Below are 17,798 nucleotides of genomic sequence, written 5' to 3'. Positions count from 1 at the left end.
TGACGAAGTATGATCTGGTGAGTTGTTTGGGGGTGTTATGGACATAGGATTATCCATCTTCTAGAAGCAGAAAACTTTCAATCTTTGTTTGAGGAGTGATTTAATCAAGCTAGATAAGCCAAGTCATCTTGATTTATGTATTCTGTGATATATTACATCTTTTGAGTGAAAAACAAATTGAACAGAGTCATGCCACTGAAAATCTTTTTGCTGCTGAATGTTGGCCTGCAGCTTGCAAGATGCTTCTCTGAACCCCCCCCCCCCCCCCCGAAAACCTTTTCCCTTCTCACAAGTTAAAATTTCCTGGCACAATGAGAAAGCTAGTTATACTCTCTCAAAGGGCCCAAACTGTCAGGGAAGCAGCCTTCATTGGTGGTTTTGCCATGTCATTGTGAGATACAAGAATACTGAGTGGTGAGGTTTAGGAAACAGGAAACCTGCATGGTTGAATCCAGCAGCTTGCAGAAACCATTTTTGTTCATCATACCCCAGATCTTTATCCAACGTTTCTTTATAGTTATCCTCCAAGAGCTCAAGGCTGCATACATGGCACCCCGTCATCCAATTTTATCTTCACTACATTGTGTGAAGTAGCCTGGTCATTGTCCCAAAGGGAGACCCAGTGAGTTTCCATAGCTGAGGGTGGGCTTGAACCTGGGCCCAACACCCTTTATGCCACATTGGCTCTCCACAGAGAACAAAACAATTCAGTTCAATAGGTGATCTTAAAAAGACCTTCCTACTCAACAGTTGTCCAAATTACTTGCAAGGCTGTTATAGATCTTTTTCTCTGATATCTTCTTAAAAGCCACAAGGAACAGCACCTCAGATTAAGTTTGGAGCACTGTGGAAGGACAATATCCTGCAGAAGGTTCAGAAGACCACAGTAAACTTGATGCAGAAGGACTGCAATTGTGTCTCCTAACTCCCATTCCTCTCTCTCCACACATGCACACATTACTGTAAAGCAGCGGGGCAAAGCTCCCTTTTTCATTTGGAGCAATGGAAAAACAAGCTACACTGTCTTTCTGTCACCTACACACACACACACACATATATATATGACCATTATATTATCTCCTTTGGAGGTAAGCAATATGTAAAGCCCAGAAAAGAATTGAAAGTAGCAAGCAAAATCAATAGTTCAGAAGAAAAAATTATACCAGCACCATTCAGTATGCCCATTCATTCCTTTCTATACTTGCAAAGCATCCCTGCTCCTACCATGCCTGTTCGCTGATTCACATGTTTGTTTGTTTTTATATTTCTCCTTTCTCTCTTTTTGAGGATCTTATCAATTCCATCCAGTGTAGGCTTCCCCTTCCTCCCAACCCATTCACTCTTTCTACCTATATTTGTTTTGTGATTCCATCTTCATTCATTCTCTCTGTATGATCAAAACATCTCAAAACAGTCTCCATTTCCCATGATTAGTAAACATTCTATCAAGATACATAAACTCATCTAGTTGCACTCTTTTTTATCTTCATCACAAGCACATTCGATATGCTTATTTTTAATTCTATTTATTCTGCTGGAGGCTCCTTGTTTAACCTTTTTATTCTTCCCAAACATTTTTTAATTATTTCCATCAAAATAGCTCTGCATTTTCTCTGCCTCTTTTAATTGTTTCTTGTTCCCTTTGATGAAATTCTTTACAACTACAGGTAGTCCTTGGTTAACGACCACTCGTTCAGCAACCGTTTGAAGTTACGATGGCACGGAACAAGTGGTGTTACAACCGGTCCTCAAAGTTCCAGCCATCCCAGCACCCCCGTGGTCAGGTGATCGCAATCTGGGGGCTTGGCAACCAACTTGCACTTACGATGGTTGCAGTGTCTGCAGTCACATGATTGCAATTTGCTACCTCTCCTGCTGACTTCACACAAGCAAAGTCACTGGAGAAGCTGGCCGGGAAGGTTGCAAATCACTTGGGCAAGTCTCCCCCAGCCACGTACCATCCCCCAGCCCCTCTGCGCTCATACTTGCACATCCCCAGCCACTTGCGCACCCTCCCCAAGCCTTGCTGTCCTTGTGTCAGGCCTCCTCCACCACCTGGGCACGCTTGCACACCCTCCCTGAGCCTTGCTGCACTTGCACTGCACCTCCCCAGCCACTCACACATCCTCCCTTGCCACTAGCACACCCTCGTGTGCCCTCCCCCACCCAGCAGCAGCCACCCCAAGCCCCACCATGCCACCCCGGCCACCCACGCACCCCCTGGCTCTCTCTCCTACCCAACAGCAGATACTTACCTGCCTGCTGGCATGTTTGCGAGCTGCCTGGGGCTTGCAACTTCCTGCCGGCTTCCCCACTGACTTTGGTTGTTGGAAGCCAGCAGGAAATTGTGAGGAGGGCCTCGCATAACGACTTACAATCCTCACTTAATGATGGCAACAGGGAGTGCAGAAATCGTTGTCACTAAGCGATGTGGTCACATGACATCATACTTTATGACCGCATTGCTTAGTGACAGAAATTCCGGTCCTGATTGCCATCATAACCCAAAGACTATCTGTACCTTTTTCTCTATAGACAAAATATCCAATAGGTTTTACTCATCCTTAGTTTTTGCTGCAATCATTCTCTTATATGCATTTTTCCTCATCCACAGCTTCTTTCACTTCATCATTCCACCAAGCACCATTTTTCATATTTCCCATTTGTATAACTCTACACACTTCTGTGGCACTCTGCAATGTTTTCACTCTGTTATACTGTGTTACAAGCTGCTTTCACATCCTCTTTATGTCCATTTCCCTTTTTTTTTTTTTTTTGGTTGAAAGATTAATCTATTAATCTGCATTCAACTGCATTCAAGCTATTTTTACTACTTCCTTTTCTTTCATATCTAATTTTCCCCAACACCCACTTTCAACACTACCAAGTAATTCAGAACTTCTTATCATCTTTTTATCTTTCATTAATTCTCTCAGACTTTCATCATAACCAATCAAATCAATAATGTTCTTCAAATCATTCCTTTTCCATGTGTACCCATGAATAGACATATGCTTAAATCACGTATTTGAAACAAGCATGCCTTTTTCTAAGCAGATACCCACCACACAGCCACTGTTCTTACTCATTCATGGATCTTCAAATGGCCCAGTCACATTTTCTGTACAATCTTGCCTTGATCCCTCCCATCCATTCATGTCACCTAACAGGATAACTCCCCCCTTGATAGTATTTATTCAGAAAGTTGCACACATTTTCCCAAAAATCATCTTTGATTCTTCCATTATCATCACTCATCAGAATATACTATAATATGCCACTGTCACCAGCTTATACATTCTTATTTCATTCTGCACCCACAACAATTTAAATGATATCGATTCATTCTTTCTGACATGCATGTCAGTCCTTTCACTCATAATTAAACCTGCACCTTCCCTTCCCTCTGTGTATTAATCAACTTCATTCCATAAGATCAGACCACCTTTATTCAGAGCTATTGCATCTTTCCTGTTTCTCTTTGTTTCAGATGGGCCAATAGGTTCATCATGCCTTTGATCTATCATGATTTTCCAGTAACATATTTTAGATTAGGTTGACAGCCTGAGTCATGACACAGGAAGCATTCCCTGATAATAGTAAAAACAGTACCCGTGAGCTGGGACATATTTTGTTGAATACGCCAAAGTGCAGCCCAAACCCAGGTTTACTCCCAAGAATATCCCTGCTATTCTACATCTAAGTTAGGATCTCTAACCTAGAAACTCCTTGCAAGCCTACAAACTCTTGCCACCATCAGCTAACACATTTGGTATGAGTGTGACCCATGGCCACAGTATTCCCAACCTAGATCATCGCAGGAGCTACAGGCCTGCTGGAAAAAAATGCACATGCCTTAGCCATTCCCCTGTGGGGCTCCCCAAACTGAAAGCCAAATGGTGCAGCACAACTGTTTCAATATCCCTTTTGAACTAGAGAACAAACTGTAAATCTTTCCAGTCTTCCAAGCTAAGATTTTTTCTCTTGGAGTATAAGACTATAGGTTTATCCAAGTGCCTGCCTATCCATCCATCCATCCATCCATCCATCCATCCATCCATCCATCCATCCATCCATCCAATCAGACAGATGTCTTTTCCTTAGTGGGAAGAATAGGCTGATTAGGAGACAGGTTAATTTAGAACAGTAGAAACACTCCCCGAAAATCTTCCCCAGCTACAGTTTTGTAAGCTGGAATGGGAAAAATGTGGTCTTTTGGGGGCAAAATACAGGTTTGTACCAACAATTGGTACATGAGAAAGGGACAAAAGTTTCCCAGTGCATAATCATATAAGCAAAAATTATGATTTAATTTGAATTTCTGCAATAAGATTGGGGTAGCCTAAGTGGCCCTTCCCACTTCTGACTCTCACAGCAAAAAGCCCCTGAGGCATATAGAGTATCATTCCTGGGTACAATATTGATAGTCCATTTCATTTACTCCCTCACTCTACCTAAATTCATTTTTCTCAGCTGATTAGCAATGCTCCCTGACTCGTACCCATGTAGTAACTATTGGCTGACACTGCAGAATACTTGTAGTTCCTATAAAAACCTTGGCTAATTAGGGGAAACACTGTACAATTATGAAAGGACAGATAATTTTGATCTGATTTTCATTTTGCCGAAATGCCACACTGCCTTATCTTATTTAACTGGAGCAGGAGTGAAAGGCTGCCAAGCCCTCTGTTTCTTCAAAGCAGGAAGTTTGTATTTAATCCTTCTAAAGGGAGAATAGAATCTTGTCAGAAGAGGTTGGTGGCATCCAACCACATTAAACAATTCAGCTTTGATGGGGGCGAGGTTAATAATTTATCTTCAGTGGGTTTGTGGTGGAGCAGGAGTTTTTCTGGAAATGTGAGGCCTTATTTTGTGTGTCGTTCTTGCACAAAAGTCAGTACAAAACTGTCAGATTAAAAACCAGAAAATTCCCACTACCTCACTTCATGCCACTTGTTTACCCATTCTCAGGATGGAGAAGCAGCTGCTATGGCTGTACACAGCACACAAGGGCTATGTTCTCCCAGCCAGGTCTTAGAGACTGTCTTCACACAACATGTTTCCTTGATTAGTGTCAACCTTTCCTCTCCTTCTCCTTCTCCTTCTCCTTCTCCTTCTCCTTCTCCTTCTCCTTCTCCTTCTCCTTCTCCTTCTCCTTCTCCTTCTCCTTCCCCTTCCCCTTCCCCTTCCCCTTCCCCTTCCCCTTCCCCTTCTCCTTCTCCTTCTCCTTCTCCTTCTCCTTCCCCTTCTCCTCCTTCTCCTCCTTCTTCTCCTTCTTCTCCTTCTCCTTCCTATGTTGCATCAACCCAGTGAGATTCTTCAATTTGTTATTTAATGTACTGTGTAAACCTAGACAATGATGGGTCAGTTCAGTAATCACTTCAAGCACGTTTTATGAACTTAGCCAGAGAGTTTTGAGTGGATGAGCAGTTCCATAAAGGAAGGAAGCTTGGATGTTGGGGTGGTATGCCTGGGCTTTTTCAACAAGGACACCCAGCTGGGACCAGCCAAAATCCAGCTAAAGATAATCAAGTCAAAAGGTGTTGTGTCCAGACAACTGGTGGGCGCCTTCTTTTATTTCTTCCATTGGCCCCTTTCCAACGTTCAATGTTCACAGTTATTATTTCTCAGGAAACAACTGTGTGTTCCCGTGGTGTGGGTGGCCTAGGTCAATGACTAACTGGAAAATGTAGCCTTCCAACCCACTGGTATTTGACAGGCGTATTGCAATGGGCAAAATCGAAAAGTGAAATCAAGTGACTTAGAATTATTGCCGAGACTTGGAGTTACAAGTCTCAGGAGCATAGCAATTATGTGTGTGGTGCATATGTACACACACACACACACACGTATGATTGAGAGTATTGTGGTTATTAGATTATTTGCTGGGTAAACTCTTGATGCTTGTGATAAGCTAATTACAAACTGAAGGAAAAACACCTGCAGGAAAGCAAGGCTAGGTATGTTTGAACACAGCTCCCTTAGCAACCGGTTTGACAGCTTTCTTCCTGCTGGGCTTTTCTCCTGACCAGTGAGGCCTTACTATGGACTGGGGAGGCCACAGTGCTGGCACCCCACAAGTGTACTTCATTCAACAACCAGTAAGTCACTTTTGTGGTGGTGGGGAAATTGAAGGGCATCCCACTCTGAGCAGCAGAGAGAAGAATCTTTTGTAATTCTGCACATCTTCTTAATTCAGTTCCATCCAAGAAAAGTTCTGGGTGGCTACCAAATTCTGGGAGGTCTGTGGGATAGACTGTAGTGGAAGAGGCAGTGCATTTTATATGCCATCACTAATTGTAATGGCCCTCCTGAGTCCCAAATGGAGAACAGAAAATGGAAGTATAACAAGAATTCTTGTGATGCCTTAAAGTCTAGCATATTTATGACTGCATAAAATTTAAGCGATCTCCATCCATCAGATGCATGGAATATAGTACAGAGAGAGCAGCATTATACAATGCAGCTGTTGGTGCCGGGAGGAGTTATATATAATACGCCTGCCTTAGTTAAGCTGAAGAAGTAGACAGAAATGTACTAAAGCTTATGCAATAATAAATGGATTAAATCACACAGACATCTTTTGCACTTTTTATAAAAGACTAACATGGCTACTATTCTGGAAACTGAAAATGAGGAGACAGAAACCTGTGCAGACCTATGCCTACAGTACACAGATGGCATATAGATGTACCATGCCCAGTTGCTCTTAGAGATCTTTGTTTAACATCTTCACCTGGTCAGCAAACCTGAGATGCAACCAAAAAACCACCATCTAGCCATGGAGAAACATAACTTCTTTTTTCTGCCATATCACTATGACGTTGCCTTCATCTGATCAATGGCCCATATCTGAGATGCCTTCAAGTTGCCCTTAGCTGTATTAATGTTGAAGTAATCTCCTGAGACATTTCTTTCATTGTAAATAAAATTGGACATGCCTCACCAATCATTCCACTGGTGGCACAGTCAGATGTCTCCCAGGGCTGGGATTGGATCAGCACCAACTGGCCACTTTGGGATGGTTCAGGCATGTCTCATCCATTCTTTTCCTTGGGCAGGATTCTCCAGAGCCCTTCTGCTGTGAGCAATAGGAGAGTCTACAGTAGTTCTTCCAGATGATGCTCTCCCACTGAACTCATTAGGTCTCTCAGCCTTTGAAAGAGGGATTAACTTAACTAACAGATGATGGGGATGGATGGAAGGCTTATGCAGTGCAACAGGAGGAGGACTTCCACCACCCTGTCAGCTGCTGGGTGGGCTATTTTTAAATATGGGCTCACTGTTCTTTATCTAAACACTAAAACTGTGTTTAAAAATAGCTAATCCAACTGCTGACAAGCATAGGAGAGGGTTGGGCAGTGCAGCAGGAGGGGGACTCCTGCTTCACGGTGAAACATCACCCTTTCATCAGCTACTAGGTGAGGTGGAAGAGCACTAAACCATGTTTAAAAATAGCAGCCACGTTGTGGATTGTGTAATGCAGCAGGAGCCTCCCTTCTGCTAAAGTATGCCCAGATGAGGGGGTTCATACAAAGCAGCAGGAGTTCTGTGGTTCAGCTTGGATATAAGAGGCAAAAACCTGGAATCTCTGGCTCAAATCCAAGAAAGTGATCATCATTGTTGTCCCAGAAAGCTCAGGTCCTTTACCTGGCGTGCAAGCCCAATAAAGGTGGGCGTCTGGCTCTGCTGCCTCCTTTACTCTAGTGTAGTGAATCCATGGCTTGACTCCAGCTAGTTTTAAGGACACGTGGGTTGTCAGTAACACTTGGAACAGCCCCTCCCACTTTGGTTACAGAGGCTCGTCCTTGGGTGTAGCTATGAAGGGAAGACAAGGCAGCAGAGAGGCAAACCATATACTGTTTCAGCATTTCATTTTCCACAACAGTCATGTGGGTACCATGTGCCACTAATGAAGCCACCAGGTAGGGTTTCCCATACAGGATCTCAAAAGAGCCAACTCCTAGCTTACCTCTAGGCGATACCCTAACCCTGACGGTAGAGCCTGTGGGCGCTCTAATTGGGCTTCCTGATAGAGCTTGGACACTTCTCTAACTTTGTTGGTCCTGCAGGGAAGATTTCGGAGAGTCCCAAAAACACGTCCACAGAAACAAGTAGGTGTCACTATCCTTGTGCCCTAGGTAATTCTGTAAAGTCCACTTGCCAGGAGTCCCCAGGTCCTCCTCCTGTATAAGAAAATATACAACTTCCAAAAAAAATTCATATGGCTGGGGTTTATTTGATTTCAGTTCCAGCTGCTGTGAACAGTCCCTGCTTTTTCCACAATGCTCCATGCACATACAAAAATCCAAAAACATATTTAAAATCAATGTAGACATTAACAGTTTTATCATCAACCAGCTGGAGAACTGAGATCGAAGCCAAAAGTTCTGGGAAGCCAAAAGTTCTGTGCGAAGGTTCTGAGGGGCAAAGGGTCATTTTACTCTTTCCCATCGAGTGACATAGTCTGCGTTGCTCTTTCTGTGAATCACACTGCAGCTGCCACCAATAAAATAAAATGCAATCCAACTTGGTGTTATCCAGCGACTGTCTTCTTGTTCCAAAGTGGTCACCACTAAATTTGGCTTAAAGGCTGACCCAAAGTTAATTTCTCAGCTTTTTTACAACAAGAAGTCAAGTTGCTGCTGCACCCTCCTTGCTCATGCAGATAAAGTTCTTCTCCAGGTCTGGGAGGGGGCTGACAAGAGTTTGTGTTTCAGCTGCCAAAAGGCTGCGCTACGATCTGGTGCGCTTTCAAAGGAGTCTGAGTCTTTTCCCTGGGTAGCCTCATAAAGATAACAAAACTTAGACATCTTGCAACTGGCATCAGGGGCGGGCTGGGGGCTACCCTGCAAATAGCCTTTTTGTTCAGGTAGAAACCCTCTTTGTTCTTAGAAATTTGAAAACCGAGGTAGGTGGTAGTCTCCTGAGGAGTTTAAGCTAAAGCTTGTCCCAAGAAAGTAAACAGGGAAATGGTGCGTTTTGCATATGCTTGAGTGTTGTCAGCACGCAGCAATAAATCAGCCTATTAAATCATCCTTCCATTTGAGCCCTCAGGTTTCCAAACAGAGTAGGGCTGTTGTTGTTAGGATTTTTCCATTCAGAAATAAAAATAAATCAGTGGAGCAGGAGGTAGAAATGCCTGAATTTTTAATCAATGGATTGCAAGCCTGCGAGAGGCGAATGGGGGAGATTACCACCTCATTAACTGTCCTTAGATTGGCAATCCACATTCCTGGTGGGGAGATAACCACCTCAGGATCTTCATCTCATAAATCTAAACAAAAATGCCAAACAGCTGTCCCAGGAGAAGGGGGAAGACCGTCTTAAAGGCTTCATGTCTCAAGTTGTTGATTTTGTTGGTATCGGAGGTGGGGAGGCAAGAAAGCAATAGGTTCACTCTTCCCCCCCCCTCCCCTTTTCTCTCAGCCTCCCATTTGTCAGTGATGGATCATCGGTGGGGAGGATTTACAGGAAGTTTGTCAGCTAGGCAATTTGGAGAAATTAACCAGAATTACAGTACGTTGCATTCTATAGGTTCCTTGCTTTTTCTAAATCTCAGGCAACCCTTCAAGAAATATGCCACAAGGGTGGCCAACTGCCCAACTTCTGTATTAAAACTCCAGCAGCCGCCCCTCCGTGTTCAACTGAAAAAGGCTTTGTCAGTTACCATTCTCTTTTCCTTTGGCATCAGTAGGATGTCTAGCAAACAATCACAGTCCGCCAAATTAGGAGAGTGGGTTTTAAAGATTGAGCTTGATCAGATCGTACATTTTTTTTGGATCCTCCAGGTATGGAGGAACATTTCTTTTCCAATTGTATAGATCAGCAGTAGAGAATGGGTAATGAAAGGGCATAGTCTGAAGAGCCTGCCCCATCCTCCTTCACCAGTGGCACTTGGTTTACAGCTTCTGGATTTTGGTTGTTAGGTCATTTTGGCCTCCCAGAGCATAAGGCAGGGGAGCAGAAAGTGTTTCAAAATCCTCCCACCCCACATCATCTTGCAACACCTTTAACCAATAGAGCTGCAATCTTACATTGTGCCTGCAGCCCCTTATTTTTCACAATGACGTAGACATTTTAACATACATACATTCATCCCATTAACTCATTCATCAACAGAACAACAATTACAATTACAAAACAGTCTCACTCAAACATTGATACTGCTAGAAACTGCCTCCCTCCCCTGGGGGGAGGGGATTTGAGCTGAGCACTGACCAACCATGAAAAGAAACCACCAAGAAAAAGAAAAAGGAGATTTCACCAACCCTGCAGGCAGTTGTTTATTCGAATATCAGTTTTACACCATGGCCAGGCATTTTTACAAGAAAAATTATTAACCGGTCTTTTCTCAGGACATCCTGAGAAGTTTTTGTTTCCTTCCTCCCCCCCCCTTTTTTTTATTTTTACAAAACAATACAGTTGTTAAATACTATATTCCAAACTTTGCTCAGTGGCCACACTGCTCCAACTTCTAGTTGATATAGTGACCAAGCTGTTTGGTAATAAAACTTCATTTTTTTTCTTTTGTCATGGGATCCCCTCCAAATGGGTTCCAGTACTTTAGGACGCTTCCAAGAGGACTACATTCTCGAACCTTCCTCTGTCCACCTCCCATTTCTCCCTATCGGCGCCATGGGTCGCCTCCTATTTTCTTCCTGATCCCTAAAATTTCACAGGTGAATATGTACCGGTCTTGGCGTTTACTGAAAACCAAATGCTGAGAAAGCCCAACTGTGCCTCGCAGGTGAATATATGCTGGTCTTGGCATCCAGATGCTGAAACCTTGTCAGGCCAGCTGCAGATGATCAGATAATAGGTATGGGATTTATATCCATTCCAGATGAAGAATGAGAATGCAGTCCCTTCCCTGGCCCCTCTGGCCGTCCCTTCCACATTTTTAGGCGTCGTACCTTTGAGTCTCTCTTCCTTGTGTCAGCCCTAACACTCAATTCCCACTATTTTAGTGACGGCTCATAAGCACTCACTCTCCCTTTCACAGTGTTAGTGGGGGAACACCCTCACACACACCTCTCAGCCATTCACTTTATATTTACCAGTGCACACTATCGGGTCCTTCGGCTAACGTTTCAGGATCAGCTCGACAGAAGCAGGTGAGGCCCTTGGGCGAGGACCCTGTTGGGGGCCAGAAATTGTTTTCCCAGAAAGCTCAGGTCCTTTACCCGGCATGCAAGCCCAATAAATCACGCCAGATAGGTGGAAAAGAATAAAGCTTTTATTTCCAAATAAAAGGTTGCCCAGTAGTAAGTTCCAAATGGGCACCTTATCTAGGAAAAAGTGGCAAGTCCTCAAGACTGCCTGGTTTTCTCTGAACCTCTGTCCATTGTTTCTCAGATTGCTCAGCAGCCAGAGGTGACCATTCTCCAGCAGATGCCATGGATGCTTCCTCAGTCCAGCTGCACAAGCCACATCAGGGAAAGTAAGAAATCAGCTCTACCAATTTGCTAGAGAACTGAGACTGATGGAGGGAGGAGATCCCAGCTGAGTATCATGGAGCAGGTCCATAGGTTACTAGCTTGAAAAACTGTTCCCCTCCATGCTACTATCTGAATATGAATAAATTCAGAATATTTTAAAGCTTAAATTATTTCTGAGTCTCCTTTATGCTATTATATCAATAGCTGATACATCCTGTTGTTGTTGTTCAGTCGTTAAGTTGTGTCCAACTCTTTGTGACCCCATGAACCATATCGCGCCAGGCCTTCCTGTCCTTCACTGCCTCCCTGAGTTTGCTCAGTTTCATGCTCATTCCTTCAGTGATGCTATCTAACCATCTCATCCTCTGCCGTCCTCTTCTCCTTTTGCCTTCAATCTTTCCCAGCATCAGGGTCTTTTCCAAAGAGTCCTCTCTTCGCATTAGGTGACCAAAGTATCTGAGCTTGAGCTTCATTATCAATCCTTCAATACATCCTAATAGCGATTTTAAAAAATCAGATAGTCATTTATAATGTAAGCATATAGTAAGTAGCTTTTATATTTCTAGTATAAACTGGTTTTAGCTCCATACATGATCTAAATATTTTTCCTAACCTCCAAAAGCATGCAAATCTGTCTTGGGTCTTTAATCAGTTTAGGAACTTAGGTGCTTTGACCTTTGCAAGATAATCTTGTAGCAAGCATCACCTTTCCAACTTCTGCCACTCAGTTATAATGAGGATGCTTTTTTAAATGGTAAAATAGAATATTGTCAACATCTATTATTACAAACAATAAGAAGAGAAAGCTGAGAAGTTGCAATAAAATGCGTGTGATGCATGTAATTCCATCAGGCATACACATCTACCACATTTGACATGCACGTATTCACTAGAGATGCTACAGATTGGTCAATATGTATCAGTGACAGTCTCAAAGCTGATTCCAATGATACATTAAGCCATGTAATTGGTGCATGATTATCTGGAGGAGCAGTCCATGGCCCAATGGCAGAATATTTTGGTATTCTTTGCAAGAAGTGGCTAAGTGACCCTTGAAAATAATCTAGAATGGCTTTATGAATTTCATGCCTGCGAAGGCTTGCCACATGTATCTACTGACAGTCACTTTGCTTGTTCTTATTTGTTGTCTGGATTAGATGTGTTACTGTGTTGAGAGCAGGCGTATGGAAAAATCAGAGGCAAGGAGTGAGACTTGAGAATCTTTCAATTTTACTGACTTCTTTGATTAGAGACAGGGCAATATCTACATTTATTGGTGACTGGAAACCCTTATGGACTTTTTGCATAAAAAATGAAAAAAATGAACTTGTGATTTATGGTTTGGATGCTTAGACTGGATAGATTATAGAAAGAAGAGTGTCATGATGTGACTTTAGAGAGAGAGGTTAAAATATAATTGTACTTAAAACTGAATATTGGAAGCTACTTCTTTATATCATATTTTTTTCTTTTTTTCTTCTTCTACCTTTTTTTTTCTTAGTCCACTTTCAGCTTTTTCTGTTATTTCTGTCTTCCTTTTTCATTGTCTCTGTTCTATTTTAGTTTGTATTGGTTCTTATTATTGCATTAAAATTTTCAATATAAAGTATATATTAAAAAAGAATCTTTCAATTTTAATGAGTCTGCCTGAAAATACAATTACTTATTATATTCTAAGGCTTGACATTTTCTTTCTTATGCTACATTTTCAGTTTGTTTTGTAGAGTTTCATTTGGTTTGTTCAAATTAAATTTAATTAAAAGTGCCTCCATTTTTAAACATTAAGCTCTGAAGCAAGAGTGCACAGCTTCTCCTATGCTGAAAAATCACACTTGGCCTTTGAACATATGGAAGTGCAATGTCAAAACTAAGTTTGATTTCATTTCATCTGCATTTAATTAAAACTAAATATAGTTAATATGATTATTCTGCAGTCAAATATTTAGTAATTTTTACTTTCTCTCATATGAACATTGGAATTTGGAAATACTGAAAGCTTGTGGGGCTGTGTGTGATGCTATGGGCTTAGGTTGTGTGCCTTTGCTCTAAGGCAGTGTTGTCCAAACTTGGCCACTTTAAGATGAGTGGACTTCAACTCCCAGAATTCCCCAGCCAGCATTCTGGGAGTTGAAGTCCACTCATCTTAAAGTGGCCAAGTTTGGACAACACTGCTCTAAGGGTTCTGCAATTCCTCCTTTCATGTAACACATTTCTCTTTGTGTATATGTATGAATAAATCAATGTATGACTGATTGTATTCTTACTTTCTGGAAGATTTAATAGAGCTAATGATGATACAAAATGCCCAGATGCATCAAGTGATAATGAGCAACCTGGCTATGTCAGCAGCAGCATGCTTTGAATCCAACCCAAGAGAGGTAGGTAGATTGCTGGTCTAGGATGGACCTACATATGATGGAGGTAACTAAGCTGATGAAAAAAAATAAGGGAAAAAAGGCACCTCTGTACCAACTGCCCTGCCTTCTACTGGCTTCAACTGATGGGCAGAAGAGCAGAAAAATATGTGCTGTGATGTCACATCATACATACAAGAAGACAACCTTGGAATGCATTGTCATTTTTCAGGGACAACATTATCGGTTCCATTCTGACCTTAAACCTAAACACGCTGTGAGAATAAATGTGCCTAATAATGTAACAAGGAGATCTCTCTAATACACAATGATTTTGTTGTTCTGAAATGAATGGGCTGCCTAACATGTGAAACATAGCTTGAAATGAATATAGGCAGGAACAGATATGTATGAAGCAGCTGCAAATCATCTGAAACATCTTTGAGGTCTGTAAAATACTGAATGAGTCTGCTTGTGTAATGGGCTGTGAGAATAATCTTGAGGAAGAGGAGGAAGAGCCGCAGCCAAGGCAACAGTCAGATAAATCTGAACTCAAAACAGGAATGGAATTTGAGAAAGCACCTCAGATTTGACACTCCCTAGTTCTCTTAGGATAAAGGCAGGGAAGGGAAAGGCACATTCAGAATGGCAAGATTCTGTTACTGTAACCCTATAATAAATGTAATTTTAGTATTCATGACTTTGGTGTTTGAGTCAGGTCTACCTTGAAGAGCTGGCAGCTTCAAAGCCCTGACTTGACAGGCACTTCTTCCCAAATTTCACACAGGAGAAATAAAACAATGTGATGCACCTACAAGTCAGGTCAGGAGTTTTTAACTTTTTCTGGTCAGGATCCAGAATATATCTGGGGACTAACTTTATGGCCCTTGTTTAGGATTATTATCCATAATAAATTCAGTACTTTCACTACTCACCTTTTTCTGTGTCTTTTTCATATACTACAGCCAGATTTTCTGCCTAAAACAGTCACAACAGCACATATTAACAGACTTGAGTATAAACACTTTTGTAGTCAAGGTCACTATGAGTTACAGGAAGGAGAGAGGGCCAATACTGAGAATTAGAAGTGGCCAGACAAACTATCTCGGAGATGGTAGTATGCTAATCTATCAAGATAAAACTGGATCTTTGCTATTCCTTAAAGGTAGACTTAGCCTTGTTGAGTCAACTCACTTCAATTCATTGCTCACCCCATGCTGGTGCAGCAGGAAATACCAGTTTATCAACAGACCATGTCAATGCATCCACAGGCAAAATCATTTTGGGGTTATGACCCTCAAGTTAAGAACCACTGTCTTAGGTGTCCTATTCTTTGCTCCTAGCAGATACTGCTTATCCCCTGGCAGACAGAGGATGAAGAAGAAATTGATATGGTGTTCCACCACCATTATCCAAGCACCCTTCCATTCCGAACACAGCAGCCCCCATCTCAGTCCTCAGTTTTGACACAGCAGCAGCCAATCATTCGCCACGTGGGCCCAGATCTTCGGTCAACTGGGAGACAAGGTGATGGGTGAGCATAACTGTGCAGATGGGAAAAGGAGGATAAAACAATCAAATGAAGTCTTTCTTTTCGTTATTCCAATATGCATTGCAATAACTCATCCAAAGTTGAATGTAAAATGTAAGGCTAAGACAAGTGGTAAAATAATAGCTCCTCACAAAAATTACAAGGTCATGGGACCTTCTCTAGGCTATGGTAAGCCAAGTGAAACATAGTTGCATTGTTTAGTCACCACCACTATTATCCTGTCTGTGGCACTACTGCAGTTCTTTGTTGTGTGATATTCCCAGATTCTGTATACCAGTTCTTGTAAATGTGTAAGTATTCCAGATATTTGCCACTGTTTATTCTTGTATAATTTATTCAATTACTTCAAATCTTGGAGAACAGTGATATTTACAGAGAACTAAAAATCCAGCAATATTAGAAGTCTCCTTTGGCTCCTACGTATTAGACATTCCAAAGACAAGATCAGATCAAATTTCTGCAAATGTAATATAAGGGAAGAAACTTGCTTTAAACAAAAAGGAGAACCTAGAAAACTACAGGTAGTCCTTGACTTATGACCGTTTGTTTAATGATCATTCAAAATTACAACAGTGCTGGAAAAGTGACTTACGACCGGTCCTCACACTTACGACCATCACAGCATCCCTGCATCACATAATCAAAATTCGGGTGCTTGGCAACTGGCATGTATTTATGATGGTTGCAGCATCCTGGAATCACTAGGTGGCTTCCGATAAGCAAAGTGAATGGGGGAATGCCAGATTCGCTTAATGACCACATGATTCACTTAATGGCCATGGCAAAAAAGGTCCTAAAATCAGGTTCAACTCACTTAATAATTGCATCACTTAGCAATAGAAGTTCTGATCCCAACTGTGGTTGTAAGTTGAGGATACTAGTAATATTTTCTAAAGTAAGCAGATTACCATATTAGTGTAAGGTAGTTCCCTTGGGTATTGAGAATCACCACTGGAAATTTCCCACCACCTTGCCCACTGTTATATTAATACCCCATCTTAATTTATCTCTATTTAGTCAAGTGGTACCCCCACCCCCACCACCAAGTGCCACTGGAACAGTGACAGCTGAAGTCCTACCAGCTTCAGGTAAGGATGCAATAGATGGTATGCTCTGAAGTGGAATGATCACAGATCCACAAATATGCCCATTATTCCCAGCACAACCTTCTGATGCAGGCTGGGTTATGGAGTCTGTTCACCCTGGTATTTTCAGCACTGGCTTAATGACACTTTGGCCATTTACCACAAAGCCTCTAGATGGATGGGAACTGTGAGAGTCAAAATCAAGCCTAATCAGAGGAAACAGAGTAACGTTGCTCTAAATCATTCACCTCTCCATTTGTATCACAAATTGGCGACCGTTTTTTAGGCAATACACAATTTCACAGTCACAGGAAACTAATTTTTTTGAAAAACATTATTTTAAAAAGCATTAACAATTTAAAAGGGCCCGATTTCACCAGATTCCATACATATCATATGAAATCTTGCCAGATTGCCAATGAGAGCAGTGATTTTATGAAATTTAGCAGTCTTGCATGATTTCACAATTTGTAATTAAACAAGTGGTTATTATAATGTTTTATTGGGGGAGATCAGAGTTGCATCTAGGACTGTTGTAAGTTTTTCTTGTGCCCCTGGTGCTGCATTGTCAGTCTGGCTAAATAATATTTGAGTTTATTTAAAAGTTATTTCATATATATGAAACAACTATTTTCTCTCTCTGGAAAGGAAGGGGGGCAGGAGGAAAGGAGAGAGAGAGAGAAAGGTGGGGTCAATGGCAGATTAAGTGCCTTTCCTATGCTACATACTCTGTCAAGCTGATCTATACAATTTTCTCCTTCCAGAATACTATGACTACACTGAGCAACGGAGATGAAATTAAAGTTCCACCTGTTCTCCCTCCAAAAAGATGCAGGTTTCTAGCTCCAAGCAGGCTTTAAAAGCTCTTCAGGACTGCACCCTAGCTAAGCAGGGCAAACTTTGTGTCATACTGTTTTCCTCATGGGATCAAAACCTTCCACCCCAAATTACCTCTGTATTTATGCCCATTTTACAAAAGTTTGGACTAAATCGTATTTAGTTATGTGAGTTATGCAGAATGCCTCTACTGACAAGTGTTGCTTCCATTTTCTAGAGGGCAGTTGCACTTTAATGTTTTGTCTAGATCTGTCAGTCCCTCTTCAAAGACGTAGACATCTCTTTATCATCCTTACGGACTCCTGAGCCCACGAAGATTAAGTCCGTACTGTTACTTCACTTGGCTGCATTGAGTTGGCACCTGCTGTTAACATCGTCTCAGTTTGTTTGTTTTTTTAAGCTGAGCATCAGACTAGCTCTTGTACTCCTTCAGTAAGACATTCCTCAAGTCTTCATCACTTCGAGCTATTCAAGTGATACATATGTGAAGTTCTTCATTTTTCTTTTAGCCATTTTAATTCAACTTCTG

At 41.8% G+C, this 17,798-nt stretch overlaps 1 protein-coding gene across 1 annotated transcript; it reads left to right on the top strand.

Annotated features, from left to right (window-relative positions):
- Positions 1–6,044: 6,044 nt before the first annotated feature.
- On the top strand, positions 6,045–17,228 carry PRR29 (proline rich 29). The gene is made up of 6 exons (XM_025172612.2): positions 6,045–6,101; positions 11,359–11,443; positions 13,716–13,819; positions 15,139–15,329; positions 16,365–16,435; positions 17,197–17,228. Exons 1-6 carry the CDS (start codon positions 6,045–6,047, stop codon positions 17,226–17,228), a joined length of 540 nt encoding a protein of 179 aa, XP_025028380.1.
- Positions 17,229–17,798: the final 570 nt, after the last annotated feature.

Source organism: Python bivittatus, unplaced genomic scaffold (assembly GCF_059951505.1).
Source record: "Python bivittatus isolate LINGU-HERP-01145 unplaced genomic scaffold, Pbiv_v1 ctg000410_np1212, whole genome shotgun sequence".
NCBI classification, from domain to species: Eukaryota; Metazoa; Chordata; class Lepidosauria; order Squamata; family Pythonidae; genus Python; species Python bivittatus.
Note: the sequence above shows the minus strand (reverse complement) of the source record. Positions and strands in the feature narration are given on the sequence as shown.